Below are 17,953 nucleotides of genomic sequence, written 5' to 3' on the forward strand. Positions count from 1 at the left end.
TGACTATGAGTGTCAGACGACTCAGACGTAGAAATGGTACGTGCTATCTCTGAAAAATGTACTGTCTCATATAGAAGTTCAGTATTGTCATCTTTGGACAATTCTGAGCGTCTGACTGTCCAATGCATGTCATGCAAAATGGAAATGGAATTAGTCATTTACACATGTCGCCCATCTTGCTGCTGTATTCAAGTAACAGACTCCAGCGATGTCTAGCTATTGTGACAAAACGCACGGCTCTTACAAGTTGGCCGTCGGCGAGCTGCCCCGGCGGCGAGAGGTCCTCGGAGACGACGGCAGGAGGCCTTCCTTCATGGCCATCTCGTACAGGGCGATCGCGCTGAGCGCCTTGGCATCGGCGGTGGAGCGCCACAGCTGGCTGTACGGCACCACCCGCAGCTTGATCAGCTCGCCATGGTCGCGTAGCCCGGTCTCCTTCCCTTGGAGAGCCGTAATGGTGTCCTCGTCGGCGTGACCCCTGTACAGGAACAGGCCAATCTCTTCGTCGCAGCCACCCTACGGGTAAGGAAACAATTGATCAAGAGCCTGTGCTAGTTTTTCAATAAAAGTGATCTTTCATGCAGAATGCAGTACAGAGCACAGATTTATAGCACATTCCAGTCTCAGGAACAGTGCAAATTAATCTCTTGTAATTCTTGTTACCCAACTGGATTCTGACAAAAATGTAATTTCCCGTCCCTCTGCAATGTAGAACAATAATCCCAGGCCATAATGCTGATGTTAATTGAAGTCATTTTCTTGACGTTATTATAATCCCTCTTGCAAAAAAAATAGCTGCTTTACATGTTCTCTCAATCTGACTAGCAACGAGAAAAAACGAGGAATGATCAGGCAGGGACAAGTGGACGACGAAGAAAGAATAATATGGCCACCTGATGCAGTGATGCCTAATACTCAAGCCCAAATTGAGTTGCACTATAGACCTACACGACTAAAACTAGCTACGATATTCATTTTTGAAGAAATGTTATGCCAAATATAAGCAGAGAAGGGAAGTATTGGCCATTTACAGGTGAAGGAAACATCCTGCATCCAGTGTCAGGGTTCAGTAGTGCAGTAAGATCAACCATGTCCTCCAAGTTTAGCTTAATACCAGTTTCTTCTTCAACCTGTCAGCAACAAATGCATCGTTATCAGAAGCTTCACAGGCAGCTACTGAATAATCAGTATATTGCAAATTCTGGTGAAACTGCAACGAGTGATATGCAGTATTATTATGGTTTGTGAACCAAACCAGGCCAAAACATGATGAGTGCTAGTCCTATTCCTTTCCTATCCTACGATAGCATCTTCGTACATCAGATAATCGCTAGACAAATGAAAAACAGCGATACTGACCTCACGGACTGCAGTGCCAACAAAATCACCTTTTTCATCATCTAGCATCCCAGCAGGTAGTTCCAGTATAAATTTTCCAACAGGAACTCTAACCTAAAGTTTTCAGAACGGTCAATACTCAAAGAAGTCTTTGCTACCTCCATATGAATCATTCACTGTAACTAATGATGATATACCTGTTCTGTAAGAACAGCATAAGTTTGCCCTTTAGACTCCAAGAGAATCAACACAGCAACAGCAGGTCCTCTTGCAAACACGATTCCTGGAACCTACATATATTGTCGAAACTCAAAATATAATACAAACAAAATCAACTTACTGTGCATCCTACACATTGACCTATTTCAACAAGCTAGAAGGAATATCAATGAATTTAGGAAAAGATATACAGGTTCAACAATTTGGTTTGAAACTATAACCATTTATAGTAGCACAATCAAGGGAAAAACTAGAACCACTAAAACTCACCTATGTGGAGGCTATGTTTATGTCACATTCTGCATCAGCAAGCCATTGTAGAAGATGTATAATTCAGATGAAAACATTTACTTCTAAGTTCTAACAAGCAAAACTAGAAATCTTCATATCAGTTTCAGTAGCATTAAATTTTCGAGGAACTTCATTCTAGTAGAGTAATATGCGGACTAAGCATGGCATCAAACAACAGGCATCACTAATGGAACAGAACCGTGACAGCAAAATTTCGATCACCTTAGCTTTGGTCTCCTCGTCGACGATGTCAGCCTTAAACTTCACAAAGCCCACGCGTTCCCCAAACATGTCGATCCCCTGCGCAACACAAGTTCAGATTCGAGCAATAACGATCTTCTTCGAGCAACGAAATCCATGAATTCTAAGCTCATTTTGACCGAGAGATGTAGCGGAGTCTGCACAGCGAGACAGTGGTGGCTCACCTGGATGAGGATTTGCCTCAGGTCGAGCCTCCCGTGGGTGAGCACCCCCTTCTCCTCCTGCAGGTTCTTCAGCCACTGCCTGAACAGCGCGGACTCCACCGCCCTCGTGAAACCCTCCTCGGTGAGGCCCCGCGCGGCCACGACGCGGACGGGGCCCGCGGCGCCGGGCACCGCGACGGTGGTGCTGGGCCGCGGCGCGTCGTCACCCGACGAGGCCATCCGCGCGCCGCGCCGGCGGGAGCGGTACGGAGCGCGCGTGCTCAGGAGGGGAGGAAGAGGGGGCGCCGCTCGTCGGAGGCCAAGCAGACACTGACGAGCAACCGCCGCCGCCGACATCATCTCGCGAGAACCTTCTCCCACGGCGAGCTACTCCTCCTGGGCCGGGCCCATAAAGCTCATCTATTCATGGGCCTAAGCCCATTATTGTATGGGCCGGCCTACTAGTGTAAATGGGCTTTAGGACGGCCCATTTAGCAGTTGTGTAACCTCGCTTCCTCCTCGCACTCGCGGCGGCGGCGGCGGGTGCAACCAACGGAGCAGTGAGAGGCGGCGGCGGAGGAGGAGGAGGAGATGCCGGGGAAGGGGCAGAGGAGGAGGGAGAAGAACTACCGGGCGGCGCACGGCGGGGATTCGCGACTGCCCCCGCCGCCGAAGCAGCGGGAGGTCGACGCGCTCCCGTCCAAGCTCCGCCGCCTCATCGCCATCCAGGAGAAGCAGAAGGGCGGCGCGAAAGCCAGCGGTGGCGCCGTTGCCGGTGACTCCTCAGGTGCGATCCCCCTTACGGCTCTCGCCCCCGGCTGCCCGCTGAACTTATAGCCTGATGATTTTCTACCTCCTCTACAGGTGGGGCTCCCGGGAAGCAAGGAGAGAGCGATGCGGTGAAGAACAAGGCTCGCAAAGACAAGGTATTGCGGATAGAGTTTACAAATAGAGTAAAATTAAGTTAGTTGTATGGATATAGACACGATATCAATTAGCAAATTTCCCTGATGTAACGTTGCATTTGGTCTGTTCACCTGATTGATGTAATGCTTTTGTTCAACACATTCTATCATGTGCTCTTTGGAAATGCAAGAGCGCTCTAATGTTAATGCAACTTAGTAGCTTGTATCACATTTGATTTAGCAGTGGTTACATTGTCATAATTCTGTATGTTACCATGTTTCATGTAGAAAACTAAGAAGCAGCCCTTGGAACCTACTGCTGATAGCAAAGCTGCAGAGGTCGGTGACAAGTATGGAGCAACTGATGATGAGAGCGCGAGTGTCGATGGAAACAAAAGGAAGCGGAAGAGGGGAAAAGCTATGGATCTTCGTTTTAAAGAATTGGATGAGACGGTTGCAGTTTCAAAGAAGCAGAAAAGGAAGAAGTAAGTTGTTTATTGTCTAAATGCCTGATACACTAGAGATATCACTCTGATCGATTCTTTGTTGCATCATGTAAATTGAAGACTAGCCTTTTGTTTCAAAGAACACAGAAAGTCCCATGTGAATTGATGCTTTTGTGCTCTCTCTCTCACTCATTGGAAGATGTAGACACATGAATACATATCTTCGTTTCACAGGTACCTGGATGAGAGGAAAAAGAGGCGCAAGGGTGACAAGACGGAAACTCTTCCAGAATTCCCTGGGCGTGAAAAGGTTAAATTTGGTGAAGTTGTCCAGGCTCCACCAAAATTGTCATTCCCAAAGGTATCTTCCCTTGTCCAAATTCCTAATCCCTCAACCCAAACTCCTTTCACTTAGTCTACTTTCTGGATTAAGTATGTGGTTTTTCTTTTGAAGGTGAAGAGTCCTTTAGACGCTACCCGTGAGATGCTAAGAAAAGAGGCAATTGAGAACTACAGAAATATCAAGGGCTGGACATCAAGGCCTGGGCTCCAGCTTCCAACTCTAGCTGAAAATACATCACTGTAACCATCTATTTTATATCTTCTCATTGTATCCTTAGCGAACTTACTCTGCTGGATCAGAGTAGCTTATTAGTACAAGTCTTGTACCTTCTTGCAGGCGGTTTTGTAACAAACGTTGATTTTTGTGTTATGGGGTTATGCTTATTTTCTTAAAGTAATCGTTTTAATGCTTTTAATAGGTGTTATGTTATTAAGAAAATGTTTGGTTCCATTCTCATGTAGCTGCATCCTCTTTCTTTAAGCACTCTATTGCAAGCATATTAAATTGTACAGACACCTTACTTTTACCTAGCAAATTGTCCCATGCTACTATGTTGTTCTCATAAAACTAATTGGGACAGATTATTATAACTTGCCTAAAAGGATTAGGTGTTGGAAATGCATATGTTCCAATACAACAACAAAAAAAAACGAAATTGTCCCATGCTATGTTGTTTTCATACAACTACTTGGGACAGGTTATTATAACTTGCCTAATAGGATTAGGTGTTGGAAATGCATACGTTCCAATACAACAACAAAAAAAGGATGCGGTAGCTTGTTTGGTGTTCATGGTGAAATTTCTCGGGGGGATGCAAACAGATGAAGACCATTGTCGATGTGGAGAGTAAACATTGTTTTGTAAATTGGCTCCTTGGATTCATCTTCCAGTCTGAACCTGAAGAAATATATCAGGGTGGCAGCCATGATCTTCATCTGCCTGTATGCAAATTCTTTCCCCAAGCAGATACGGGGCCCAGCCTGATCATGGTAAAATATACTTATTAGAATAATCAATGGGGACTCTTGTCTACAAGAAAGTGAAATTATCTTTGGTTATTTTTTCCTGAAATTCCTATGTAGCATGGTTATTTTTTCTTGCTTCAGTTAGAATGCAGTATTGCATACTTGCTTTTATTGCTTGATCTGTAGAAGGCTAGATTTAAATGCCAGTAGTTGCTACTATTTTATGTGTTCCCTTCCTTTTTTTTCCTGATAACATGTTGGGGGAAATGATTTTTGCCGGTTATACTTACGTTGAAAGACACAAACTTGAAAGGGCTCTCTTGCTGGTAGACTCCATTCACAAGCCATCTTTCAGGCCTGAACTCTTGTGCATCCTCACCCCAAAGGTATGCCATCCTCCCCATAGCATAAATCATGTAATTAATTCCATCTCCTTTCAGCACTCTATAGCCATTTGGTAGCACGTCATCTTCATCTGCCATCTTACCATCCTGCAAGAACACCACAGAAGATTTTTACCAAGTGAATCGTGTGTTGGTCATAATAATTTCAGTTTACAACATTTGAGAACTGTGACATTGAATTCGTCCTTAATGAATGTAACAGCAGCTTTCCCAGCTAAATCTAACAGCAGCTTAAAATCATGCTGCATAATTAAATGTTCTCTTCAAGCAACACTTGCCTGCATTTTTCGCAGCCTCTTCCTGCAATCTTTCCTTACCTTTTCAAAAGATGGTGGGCAAGTGAAAATATTCCATAATAACATTTTTTTCTTGTGGGCAGGATTATCCAGAATAACTAAGTTTTTCTTAATTTCATTTGTATTATTTACTATTAGATTCAGATATGTCATGATTACCATATTTCCATGCTGAGGAATGTAACACTTAAATTTGATATAACTCTTTCTCTACTAGCATACAGTGTTGGCATGTCACCTACTTAATACCAGATCCAAATTGAACCAAATCATGAGTAGACTTATTTTAGTTCAACTCCACTCTTTACAAGGAATAGCCTTGAAAGTTATTCATACCACTGGAACAGCAGGATATAATCGAAGTGTCTCAGAGATTGTAGCATGGAGGTAATGCATTTTGCTAATTGCACCTTCGTCCAGTCTTCTAGTGAAGCTTTCAATAGTGCTATCTTCCTTGCTCCAATCAACAAACTCCCTGATTTCAAGGGCAACCTTATCCTGCACTATGGGGTTCTTGCATAGTAGGTAGAAGAACCAGGTAAGGGTATTTCCTGTGGTGTCTTTCCCAGCAATCAGGAAGTTGAGGACAATGTCACGCAAGTAACGGTCATTGATTGTCCCAGGATCTTGCTCACTTGCTAGTACGAATCTTGATAGAATGTCCTCTTTGGTTTTCTGCGTGCCATACAGAAAGGAATTAAAAATTTTGAGTGACTAGATCCAGGATTCATTCCAGATTTATGGAGCACATCAGATTCGATTGCATTCCAAATATTTTAAAACCAACATGACACTGCCATACACAATGACTCCAAAATATAAGCTGTTGGAAACTAATGCCATGTATGGTATACAGTGTAACAAATCCACAGAATCTATCCGAGGATGTGAAAATGAAGATGCTTGGAAGCTACTGTTATTTCACTAGCAACTTGAACTTTATGAATCTACTTGCTGCTCCAGAAACATGATCTACTTGAGAGGCATGATATCATACAGTATTACACTGTAACAAACTATATTAGAGAGAGTTTTGAGTTCTTACATAATCACGTCCAATCTTCATTTGTTCTCTCTTTTGATGGATCAATTTCATCACAAAGCTGTCGATGATCTTAATGTTCTTCTTGAGTTTGGCTTCTGATCCGATGTTAAGATACCTTTTTAGTTTCCAGAGTATGTCAACATATCGGTAGTAAACAAGGGAGTTTGCCTCATCAAAGGCCTTGCTGAACTGAATGCTAGATTCATCTGATCCAGACAGTGTGTTGAGCTCAAAACCAAACCCCACTTTGAAGATTGAGTCCATAGTTGCTCTCATCAAAAAGTCCTGAGGAAAATTGAATGACATTAACTTGATTTGCAATTAAAAGGCTGGAATGATGAGAAATACCAGTTTTGGGTTTATGGATCGATCTTGTTTTTATTTTCGTAGAATTACCTGAATGTTTATGCTAATTCTGTTAGCTTCTGCACATGAGATCTTCTCTGCCAGTTTTGCAGCGTTCCTTCTGAATACATCACTGCTGAAGTCACGTAACACTTTGGTTGAGAATTCATAGCTTGCTAGCTTCCTCTGGTGACGCCACATATCCCCATCTGTTGCAAAAATCCCATCTCCAAAGAGATCCTTCATGATTGTATTGTTGAAGTTCCCCTGTGAATTAGACTCAAACACTATAATATATCATAAGCTCTACTTTATATATTTTCCATAGTTACTAAATTTACTGACATGCTCATGAGTTTAACCAATATGGACATACTAACTAACTTAATGGCAACTAAATATGAATATATTGTTCCTTTTTAGGTTAATTTTCTGTCTGGTGGCAACTGATGGCTTTTGGCTGTGGACCTCAAGACAACCAAAAGAATTTGGTTTTATATAGAAACATGTTACTTGGTCACTTTAGCTTTAATTTTAGAAAAAAAATATATAGCCCTGTGTATTGCATAGTGAGATGCTGTATCATTTTCTCCGGTGGTTTTTATAAACACATATTGTTAAACCATATCATAGCATATGCCTTATTGTTGCATGCAGATAATAGTTCAAAGCCTACTCTCTAACTTCTCATCATCCTCTGTTCAAATCTTGCAGGTGATACATGCCTATCACACAGAATTACAGGCTGGAAATGTTAGTGCGCAAGAAAAGTCATCGTGGATGATTACCTTGCTATATTTACTGAAGCTGGTCTTGAGGACATGCTCAACGACGGCCGGATCAGCGGTCTGGAGCTCGCAATGACCAGGATACACCAGCCTGCTGGTACGGTTCGCTTGTGCATAAGTGACATGTTCATCGAAGAGTCTGTCAAAGTTCTTGAGCTGCCGGAGCACTGTCCCGATGAGCGGCGGCCGGTCAGGAGCTCTCTCGGCGAACTCCTTGATGCAGAGGACGGCGAAGGATGCGACGACGGCGATGACGTAGAGGGTGATGGACAGCAAGGCAATAGCAAGAGCTGAGGTCAAACCTGCTCCTGCAGATGCAGCTAGGGAGGTGAGCTGGGTTGCCATCACTGCTAGCTGATGCTGCTTGCTGCTTAGAGAACAAGTTATATATAGCCCATTCTTTACTTAGTCATTGCATCTTATCTCTGCAGTTGACAACGCTAGATTGGTTTGTTTTTGTCTGCATCCTCTGCCTTCTAGAAGAACACAGCAAGATGTATGCTTTTTTTCAAGAACTGGTCCTGTGTCAGAGGTACGATGTCTGCAATATTTCTTTCGGCAGTCATGTGCCGTGGCATATGATACTCTCTCTTTCGATTGCTCGAAAGAATCTCTATTATTTTTCGTTTTTTTATGGTAGAAGAACAAGGAATCTCAATTCTCTGAACTGTTTAACAGAAAGTTTGTTGCAGGATTGTCATTCACAAATTTAAAATTCAGTTAGACTTCAAGCAAATGTTTTTTAAGTTTGTCTAATGTAAAGATGCATACTTTGATCTTGGGTAAAGACTTTATGACAACCTATTTGAGCGGCTTTCAGTTTGGCTTTTCCCTTCATGTTGCTGGGGACACACTACTCACATTATGGTGGCCTTTTCTGGTTTCCTTCTAGAAGCTCAGGAGCCAAGGCCATTCATCATCACTTCACTTATTATTGGCATTACTGTGGCTCTATCTGATTGGGATGAGAAACACAAAAAGATGTCAGTTGATGGGATGGCAATCTGACAAACTGCAGCTGCGTGACGTCGCAGCTGACAGAAACCATCCAATTCTCCGAAGTTGTCGTCTGTCCCTGAATTAGCCGCGTTCGGCCATCACCATAACTTAACCAAGTCTTATTTGTTTTCCGCGCGACCGTTTTTCGAACTATTAAACGTGTATTTTTTATAAAAATTTTCTATACAAAAGTTATTTTAAAGAATCATATTAATCTATTTTATAATTTTTTTTAATAATTAATTAATCATGTACTAATCTATTGTTACGTTTTCTACATCAAACATAAATTAACTTATGCCCCCATACCAAACGAGGCCTCACTCTGCTAGACTTAATATGCACATCCCCTTTTAATCTACCAGTTGCATTGTCATTGTCAATTTGGCATCCATGAAAGTTTCCAACTATGTATGGCCACAAATGTAATCCTTGTCAGATTGTCGAGAAAGAAAGCATTTTAGCTTGCTTTCATACTTGATGTTTAGTTTCAGAGACTTGGTTTGTGTCTTTTCATCTGCTACCTCCATCCTACTTAAATAGTGTGTTTAATGCAAAATTTTTGCTCCACTTCACTACGTAAGATTTTATAGTTTTGGTCAAATTTATATAGATGCTAATATGTTTATACACACATACAAACTATATACATCAATAAATGTATCTAGACATATCTAAAGGTCTTTTAATATGGAACAAAAGTATATAAATCTTTTGAAATACTGTTTACAATAACTTTTCAATTCATAGGAGCAAATTTATTCATTTATATCCTCAAATATACATCCCAAAAATCAGACAATCCATCGATGGGATCTCAAGCAGGACCTGGGATCCTGGAGAGAAGAAATAGGGTGATTTTGAGAGTGAAAAGAAGAAGAAAATACGTAAACGTGGTGTATGATAAATTGTGCATGAGTTGTTCCAAACTTAAAAAAAGAAATAATATGATTTTAAGCTAGTTTTCTATTAAAAAAACATGCTCAAAAAAAGAGGATTTTTCTCTCTCTCTTTGATGCTGCCTTGGCCAGATGAAGGTGTATGAACAGCCGGAGAGGCTGCATTCTCTCTTAGATTTTTCTCAACTTTTTCATTGGCTTTCCCTGTGTGCACACTTCACAAACGGTAAAAAAATTATGTATTTAAAAAATTATATATATAAGTTTACCGTCTTATATTTTTAAAATAGATTTTTAGCTATATAACCATCAATCCTGTCATTTGTAATATCACAAAAATCAGAAATATTCCATCATCTTCAAGCTATCTCAATCAGGGGCGGGTCTACCACCGGAGCTAGGGGGCTTCAGCCCCTCTTACATGATCTGCGTCATTGAAGCTCCCGTTAGCCTCCGCCCCCAGAACAAAATTTCTCGTATTATTGAGAGAAAGAAATGATGAAACAGTTCAGCGTCTCCTAATATTTTTTCTGATCCGCCTTCTCATTCACAGCCCAAGTAGCATTACATTGGGCCAGGCCCAATTGAGCTAAGCATCCACGTAGCCCCGAGCCCACCAAAGCAGCAGCGCTAGCGTCTCGCTTGCTCTCCATCAGTTGCGTCTCGCGCGGACTACGCCGACGCGATCCTCAACTAATTTTCCCCCAAAAAGGCGTGGAATCCGGCTGCTCCCGGCGGTTGCCGCGCCGCCGCCGCACCTGCTCCTGCTCGTCGGCGCATGAGCTTCCTCCGCGCGCTCGCGGACTCCCTGTCGTCGCTGCTATACTCGGTGGCGGGAGGTGCGGCGGCGGAGGGGGCAGATCGCATGGACGCGCCGTCCCCCGCGGCGGTGGTCGGGGAGCGCGTGGCGGTGAAGCTCAAGGGCTACTTCGAGCTCGCCAAGGAGGAGATCGACAAGGCCGTGCGCGCAGAGGAGTGGGGGCTCCCCGACGACGCCGCCGCGCACTACCGCAACGCGCTCCGCGTCATGCTCGAGGCCAAGGCCGCCCGCGTCCCGGACGCCGTCTCCTCCAGGTGCGTCGTCTGTGCGTGCGCCTCGCTCTCCGATTCTCCTTTCCACCCGCGACCGCGCGCGGTTAGGGTTTTGCGGTCGCTGATTGGCGGGGTTGTCTCCGCGTGAATGTGGTTTGATTGCAGCGAGAGGGGGCAGGTTAGGGTCTACCAGGAGAAGATCGCTAAGTGGCAGACTCAGGTCGAGGAACGGCTCCGGGTACTCGGCCAGAGGAGTGGTGAGCCAGCACCCACACCTCTTTTCCGTCCTCTTCTACATCATAGCCTGTGGTTCATTGCTTGTTTGTGTTAATTTAGGAATTTACTTATGGTACAAATCGAAGCTTGGAACTTCAGTAATCTGTATGCTTTGATAACAGTTTAGTGTGGTGCGTTATCTGTTATAAATCTGAGCGTTTTGCTTATATGTTTCTGTGGTAGTTTGTACTAACAACATAATGGGTGGAAGCTTTAGTTTATTTGTCCTTTATTTTATTCATGTGCATAAACTTTTGCTTGCTTTGGTTTTGTATTGTAGTTCACTGGGAGTTAACCATGTATCTCATTTGATTTTGCAGGAGTGGCTTTGTCCGTGCCAAAGAAGGTATAGATTTCATTGAATTCTAGTTGTAAATTCTGTCATATTTGCTACCTAGCTTTAATACTACCTCCATTCCTAAATGTAATCATTTGTAGGATTCAAATTTTATACCATAATATAAGCATCTGTCCACTAATTCTCATGATCCCCATCATTTTAATGATTGCTAAGCCAATAAGGTGTTTGGAAAGGAAATCTAAGCAATTCAAAATTCAAAAAATGACCACTGAAGTAACTAAAAAAGAATCTTTTGATCTAACCTTAGTATTTACTAAACAATCTAGAAATGCTTATGCTTATATTATGGAATGAGAGAGTAATTTCCTAGGCTGTCCATCTTAGTGCATTGATCTTTGTTTGTTGCAATTAACATGAGTACTGCATGCAAAACTGTCTACTCTCTTACTTTTGAACAAGATGGCATGTTTCCTAGGTGAATCGAGTGTGGCTGTTGGTTCTTTCCTTATTGTCCAGTAATTGTTGATTCAGCTGTTTATTTTCTACACTTCGCTGCTGCCTTAGCCATTCAAGTGCTATTGCTATCAATGTAGCATTTTCTTATAAGTATTTCTAACATTACATAATAAAGCATTTGACGTTATGCTGTTTCAATGACATGTGTTAGCAAATTGTCCAGTCTAAGAATATGAAGGTTGATTGCAAAGTTATATGTTGAGGTTCTGAACACTGTATTTTCTTAATGAGTTATTTTCGGTAAATAAATTGGTTGCAATTTTTTTTCATTAGCTTTGCGTCATTTTTTGCAGGTTGTTACAAACAATCCTGTTAATAGGAATGACAGAGCAGCGTCAACTAGCTTCCATAGGTCCAATTTGCAGCCCAGCCCTACCTTTAACAGAGGCGGTCAAGCATCTTCTCATCAGAAGAATATCAGTGGAAGTGCCAAGCCTGTGCAAAGAACTGGTGCAAACGATGATAAGCTTGTTGAAATGATAAATACAACCATTGTAGATAGAAGTCCTGCTGTTAAATGGGAAGATGTTGGTAGGCAGATTTTAATTTGCTTTTCATGCTATGACACAAACCTAGTGATCATTATAGTCTTCTTATCTTCTGGTTTGACCTGCAGCTGGTCTTGACAAAGCAAAGCAAGCACTCATGGAAATGGTTATTTTACCTACCAAGCGAAGAGATTTGTTTACTGGTCTTCGGAGGCCTGCTAGAGGTAAACATCTCCGTCCCGACAATTTCCATTCTATACATTGTTTATTGTAATAGCCATCTTATGTACATCACAACATACTTTAGGGCTTCTTCTCTTTGGTCCCCCGGGAAATGGGAAAACAATGCTTGCCAAAGCTGTTGCATCAGAATCTGAAGCAACATTTTTTAATGTTTCTGCTTCTTCACTGACATCAAAGTGGGTATGTGGCCATCCCTCCATATGTTACATGCTTACACATCTTATATATTCCCAACTCTTGAGTCTCTGAATCAAGTTTATTTTTCATTGTAAAACAGGTAGGAGAGGCTGAAAAGCTTGTTCGGACACTTTTCATGGTTGCTGTTGATAGGCAACCATCTGTTATTTTTATGGATGAGGTCCTCATTCAAACCCTTCTTGTAGTGCACTTGTAATTAGTTTAAGTAGAAGAGTATAAATTGAAATCAATAAACATGTTTTCTTGATTCCATTTTTTCCCTCCAGGAATGTTTTTAATGTACCCCATCAGCATGATTTGGAACCATTTTTTTAGCATTAAAAAACCCAGATGCTTCTGTAAATAGGCCGCGTTCGTTCCACCGGATAAGTTAACTTATTTTTCTCGTTTTTCGCGCGCACGCTTCCCGAATTGCTAAACGGTGTATTTTTTGCAAAAATTTTCTATAGGAAAGTTGTTTTAAAAAATCATTTTAATCTATTTTATATTTTGTAATAATAAATAATTAATTAATCATGTACTAATCTATTAGTACGTTTTCCATGCCTGATAAGTTAACATACACTCTTCCTCCCCGAACGCGGCCATAGTCAACTTTTATCCATTTAAGCCATGTGGTTATTGAGCATGTAAATATATGTTCTGCATCACACTTGTTTTGTGTAAACTTTGCACAAACTAGCAGAATGTGCTAATCATAGCATTCTGCTCTTAGGCTTATGCTGTTATGGACTGTTGTTGTCATTAAAGGCATCTATGGCTTCATCTGCCCCCCCCCCCCCCCCCTTTTTTTAACTTTGAAGTTTTGTGGTGCTTGCCTGCTCAGGCCACTTATTTAATACATCAAGAATATTGTTATTGCTGTCCACAAATTCTACCAAAATATTAATGTTTGATTCTAAAGCATTCTTCTTGATTCATATCTGTCAAGACATAGAGATGAATGCAAAGGTGTTATCTGCATTTCTGGCTTTGTGCTAACTTAGTCGGACTCGGGCTAGGATCTTAGTATGTCTACTTTAGTGTTTTTTTTGTGTGGATACTTTCTTAATTGCCGATGCTGACTGCCTTTCACTGTCCAGATTGATAGTGTCATGTCAACAAGGTTAGCCAATGAGAATGATGCTAGCAGGCGGTTGAAATCTGAATTTCTTATCCAGTTCGACGGGGTCACTTCAAACCCAGATGATCTTGTGATTGTTATAGGTTAGCATCAATTTCTTTCTCTGATTGCTTAGTTGCAGTTAGCTTTTGTGTTATGACTGGTTCTAGCAAAAATATTTGTGACTTTCCTACATCTATTTGTCATGGTCATACATTACTGATTGCCCATGTTAAAAATATTTATGAAACAGGCACAATAAATTACGGCATGCTACTGATTAACATCCTGGTCCAATCTTTCTATAAAAAATGATTAAAATCCTGTTCGGGTGTTGTTATATAACTCCAAACCCAATGTTTTTGTTAGATATGTATTTCGCTTTTATATTCTTTTATTTGTAAAGGGCTTTTCTGCTCTTTTGTATGCACCTGTACCTGTATATATTTGGGCCTTCTGCCCTAAGATGAATACAAGTGCTATTCATAACATGGTATCAGAGCAAAAACTAGGGTTAAACTTTTCATCTGATCCATTTTTTTCTCTATGCACGTCTGCACTTGCGTGCATCTATTTCTCTATTCTTTACCTTGATTTTCCGTTGCGCTCGCTGGCTTCTTCTTGTTGTGGTTGCCGGGGTGCTGCCTCATCGCCGGCTGCATCCTTCGTTGCTGGCGCTGCCTGTTGCCGGCTTCGTCAACACCGGCGCACCCGTCGCCGGCTTCCTCAACACCGGCGCACTCGGCGCCGGCTGTCCCCGGCGCCAGTGCCCCAGTTGCTGGCTGCCCCCATCGCTAGCTCCCTCCGACGCCGGCTTCCTTGATGCCGGCATCCCCGTCGTTCGTACCTCGTGCCGCTTCGTTTGCTCTGGACGGTTCGTTTGCCCGATCCAGATTGGTTTCATATAACCAAAAAGAAAAAACTGGACGCCTCTTGTTGCTGTGGCTGACTTTCCCCAGCCACGGCTTGTGGTCTGCCCTCAGATGAATACGAGTGCTATTCATAACAGTTTATGTATTATATTTTGTATGCTTCTGCAGCCATAGCTAGGATATTTCTACTGTTTCCAATTATAGGGAAAAGTTTGTGATTTGAGGGATATAAATTTCCTGATTTTAGTGCATGTATTGCAGGCCGTTTTCTCACCTAGTGAGTGTACGTTAAAAGTATAAAAAAAAACAGAATTTTTTGTTGCTAATATTTTTTATTGTCTTATTTTATTATTTGCATCATCTATTAATGAAGTTACTTTTTTTAGGGGCTACTAATAAGCCACAAGAGCTGGATGATGCTGTTCTTCGTAGACTGGTAAGATCAATCTTACATATATATATATTTAGGAATACTGCTGTCTTTTTTGCTTCATGTTTCCTGCATTGCATTCAACTCTTCAAAATGTATGCAATACTTTCTGCTGCTTGGTGCCTGGTACAAGTTCACCGTTGCCTCTGGGTATTGTTGTACAAGGAACTGGTTAGGAATTGGACTAAACAAAAAAAATGCTATTTTTCACTGCTTACAACCAGGCAGCTTATCGTAGTAGCCAGGTTCTTTTAGAAAGAAGAATCTGATGATGTTATCGCTTATAAATAATGCATATATCGATATTTTTAATGAAAGAAGACTGAGTGTTGATAGGTACCAATTAATTTGAACTAGCTTTGCTCTCTCTTTTTTTTTTGTCAATGTCATAATATTCATTCCTATAAACAGGTAAAGAGAATTTATGTGCCACTACCTGATCCAAATGTCCGTAGATTACTTCTGAAAACTCAGCTCAAAGGGCAGTCATTCAAGTTATCCAGTAAGTAACTGCTTATTATTACTCTCTCAGTTTCATACTATAAGATGTTTTGGTCATATCTAGATTCATTCATGAATCAATATATATGCTTGATATGTGTCCAGATTCATTAGCATCCATATAAATCTAAGGAAGACCAAAACATCTTATAATATGAAATTGAGTTAATATGTTTTAGGTTTAACACATGCTCTGTCCAGCTCTTCTCTTGTAGGTTCTTTTGGTCTACAGCTATACAACTATTCATTCTTTCACAGAAGTCCATTAACCAAAGATTAAATTAAACTTCTTGGAAACAAAATTTCGCACTGGATTACAGTTTTTATAATTTATTACTGGAGATCATTTAAAAATGATGTTTTCACCTCTCCATTAATCCTAAAATGACTGGAGCCTATTGCAATATAATATTTCCTAACATAATCGCTAAATAGTACTCAAAAATCACAATGACCTAGATTTGCAGTGCACCCTCAGAAGTCTGGATTTTTCATAGTAAAAGCTAATTTGGAAATCAGCCTTGCTCCTTGCCTGAAACATGGACATCTCACTTAGTGATCTGATAGTTGCATTGTGGAGGGACTAGTTTATAGGAACTGGGGGAATTTACCAGATTATGCTCTGTGCCTGTATATGTCTTTCGGCTGTTGTATATGTAACACCACTCTAAATCTGGAACTGTTTCCTTGCAGGTCATGATCTTGAAAGGCTTGCTGTTGAAACTGAAGGTTGTTTTATTTTCCCGGTATAATATAGCCTTTCTGATAAGATGACTTATGTGGTCCTTGGTACTGAAATAAATATGTTTATAGGATATTCCGGGAGTGATCTGAGGGCTTTGTGTGAGGAGGCTGCAATGATGCCAATCAGAGAGCTTGGTCCACAGAATATTCTCACTATAAAAGCAAATCAGGTATTCTGAGTTACATCTTCAAACAGAATGAGCTTTCTGAAGTGTCGTTCTAATCATATCCCTCTTTTTTATCTTCATTGAAGCTGCGGCCCCTGAAATATGAAGATTTCAAGAAATCCATGACAGTGATTAGGCCAAGCCTACAGAAGAGCAAGTGGGATGAGCTGGAGAAATGGAACGAAGAATTTGGTTCAAGTTAGCACCAAAGAATTTGGTTCAAGTTGACACCAGACAATGGTGCGCTCTTGGATCAGAAGTTTTTAGTTGGGCCTATATAGCATTTGCTCGTCATAATTGTTGGTTTGCAAGTGATTGCATTCCCATTCAACCATTGATATCCCTTGTCATCTATAACATGTACATCATTACATGTACAAGAAAATTCTATACTGCATGGGCCATTTTAGCGAGCGGAAGCTAAAGATAAACTTATGAGTAAATTGAGGCCCATATGGCTCCAACCTGTACAGACATTCATGTAAACAGACACTGCCCAAAATATATTTGTACCACTCCTTCCTTTCCTCCCTCTCTTGGTATCATCTGTGCCATCTTACCAGCATTCCATTCCATACAATACATCACCTTTTGTTTGTTCTGTGCTTTTTTTTGTTTTGATAATTGAAGCTTTTATTGAACTTAGAAAGTTCGTTCGCTTACTTAAAACCAAACTCTTTGTGCCCTTTGCAGATGCAGCTGGAACTGAGAACATGAAAAGATCAATCCTTGAGATACCCTCACAATCAGAAAGTGGAGCACGAGCAAAACCATCAGCCGGTGCCCAGATCTAAGCAGGTCTATCAACCCAGAATCCAGATAGCCATTTCATGATTGGAGACGAATGATTGGCAATTATATCTCGGAGACGAAGCGAGCGTCGCGATCGCCATGGCAGGCACCAGACCAGCTCGACGTTTACACCTCAACGCCGCCCCCACATTTTTCATGGCCCATTTCGCGCCCCAGTTGCAAAAATTTTTGCAGCACGGAGAAAAGGCGCGGATGCAGCGCATGTGCCGGCGCCCAGAGCTGGATCTCGCAGCAGCAGCAGCAGCAGCAGCCGGCACCACACCACCGATGGTCCACCCCTCCTGTACCGTGCATCCTGATCATGAGCATACGAACTGCACTGTTTCTTACCAAGAACACCCCAAAAAATCCTCACCTCACAGGTAGTCGATTGCACATGTGAGTTGGATGAAGTTCACATGCCGGGCGAAGGCCCACCAGTCAGTGATTACAATTGGCCGATAGCCTATGAGACGATGGCATGTGGGTTCTGAACTCACGAAGAATCAGGGCTGTTAGCGATTACAAACTGCCGATATCCAATGACATGTAGGACCATGACTCGTGAAGAAGTGGAGAATTTAGGCTGCCGTTTTCAGTGGCA

The 17,953-nt window shown here is 41.7% G+C and overlaps 4 protein-coding genes across 4 annotated transcripts; 2 read left to right on the top strand and 2 right to left on the bottom strand.

Annotated features, from left to right (window-relative positions):
• Positions 1-50: 50 nt before the first annotated feature.
• Positions 51-2,621, bottom strand: LOC102715117 (nudix hydrolase 14, chloroplastic). The gene is made up of 6 exons (XM_040525244.1): positions 2,274-2,621; positions 2,071-2,148; positions 1,536-1,628; positions 1,360-1,452; positions 1,032-1,130; positions 51-516 (listed from the first exon to the last, which is right to left on the bottom strand). The coding sequence occupies exons 1-6, from the start codon at positions 2,610-2,612 to the stop codon at positions 241-243; spliced, it is 978 nt and encodes a 325-aa protein (XP_040381178.1). The 5' UTR covers positions 2,613-2,621; the 3' UTR covers positions 51-240.
• Positions 2,622-2,825: 204 nt separating this feature from the next.
• On the top strand, positions 2,826-4,403 carry LOC102715668 (uncharacterized ABC transporter ATP-binding protein C825.01). Its single transcript, XM_006655684.3, has 5 exons — positions 2,826-3,039; positions 3,117-3,178; positions 3,446-3,642; positions 3,838-3,964; positions 4,058-4,403. Exons 1-5 carry the CDS (start codon positions 2,844-2,846, stop codon positions 4,187-4,189), a joined length of 714 nt encoding a protein of 237 aa, XP_006655747.1. The 5' UTR covers positions 2,826-2,843; the 3' UTR covers positions 4,190-4,403.
• On the bottom strand, positions 4,378-8,152 carry LOC102715394 (cytochrome P450 704C1). The gene is made up of 6 exons (XM_006655683.2): positions 7,790-8,152; positions 7,053-7,268; positions 6,657-6,941; positions 5,948-6,286; positions 5,202-5,402; positions 4,378-4,926 (listed from the first exon to the last, which is right to left on the bottom strand). Exons 1-6 carry the CDS (start codon positions 8,132-8,134, stop codon positions 4,735-4,737), a joined length of 1,578 nt encoding a protein of 525 aa, XP_006655746.1. The 5' UTR covers positions 8,135-8,152; the 3' UTR covers positions 4,378-4,734.
• A 2,205-nt stretch (positions 8,153-10,357) lies between these two features.
• Positions 10,358-17,083, top strand: LOC102705640 (spastin). The gene is made up of 13 exons (XM_006656531.3): positions 10,358-10,761; positions 10,885-10,976; positions 11,316-11,341; positions 12,106-12,343; positions 12,429-12,524; positions 12,608-12,723; positions 12,821-12,901; positions 13,824-13,947; positions 15,102-15,151; positions 15,557-15,647; positions 16,340-16,375; positions 16,460-16,560; positions 16,644-17,083. Exons 1-13 carry the CDS (start codon positions 10,466-10,468, stop codon positions 16,758-16,760), a joined length of 1,464 nt encoding a protein of 487 aa, XP_006656594.2. The 5' UTR covers positions 10,358-10,465; the 3' UTR covers positions 16,761-17,083.
• The last annotated feature ends 870 nt before the right edge of the window (positions 17,084-17,953 follow it).

This window comes from Oryza brachyantha, chromosome 6, assembly GCF_000231095.2.
Source record: "Oryza brachyantha chromosome 6, ObraRS2, whole genome shotgun sequence".
Lineage (NCBI taxonomy): Eukaryota > Viridiplantae > Streptophyta > Magnoliopsida > Poales > Poaceae > Oryza > Oryza brachyantha.

Bases quoted from the DNA above. Each gene is read 5' to 3' on its own strand.
- LOC102715117 (XM_040525244.1), bottom strand. From the start codon at position 2,612: ATGATGTCGGCGGCGGCGGTTGCTCGTCAGTGTCTGCTTGGCCTCCGA. The intron at 2,149-2,273 runs GTGAGCCACCAC...TGTGTTGCGCAG, and splicing joins TGAGGCAAATCCTCATCCAG to GGGATCGACATGTTTGGGGA. The intron at 1,453-1,535 runs GTATATCATCAT...TGAAAACTTTAG, and splicing joins ATGCTGTTCTTACAGAACAG to GTTAGAGTTCCTGTTGGAAA.
- LOC102715668 (XM_006655684.3), top strand. From the start codon at position 2,844: ATGCCGGGGAAGGGGCAGAGGAGGAGGGAGAAGAACTACCGGGCGGCG. The intron at 3,040-3,116 runs GTGCGATCCCCC...CCTCCTCTACAG, and splicing joins CGTTGCCGGTGACTCCTCAG to GTGGGGCTCCCGGGAAGCAA. The intron at 3,965-4,057 runs GTATCTTCCCTT...TTTCTTTTGAAG, and splicing joins CAAAATTGTCATTCCCAAAG to GTGAAGAGTCCTTTAGACGC.
- LOC102715394 (XM_006655683.2), bottom strand. From the start codon at position 8,134: ATGGCAACCCAGCTCACCTCCCTAGCTGCATCTGCAGGAGCAGGTTTG. The intron at 7,269-7,789 runs GTAATCATCCAC...TCTAATTCACAG, and splicing joins GCTTCAGTAAATATAGCAAG to GGGAACTTCAACAATACAAT. The intron at 4,927-5,201 runs GTAAGTATAACC...TACCATGATCAG, and splicing joins TCAAGTTTGTGTCTTTCAAC to GCTGGGCCCCGTATCTGCTT.
- LOC102705640 (XM_006656531.3), top strand. From the start codon at position 10,466: ATGAGCTTCCTCCGCGCGCTCGCGGACTCCCTGTCGTCGCTGCTATAC. The intron at 11,342-12,105 runs GTATAGATTTCA...CATTTTTTGCAG, and splicing joins CTTTGTCCGTGCCAAAGAAG to GTTGTTACAAACAATCCTGT. The intron at 12,724-12,820 runs GTATGTGGCCAT...ATTGTAAAACAG, and splicing joins CTTCACTGACATCAAAGTGG to GTAGGAGAGGCTGAAAAGCT.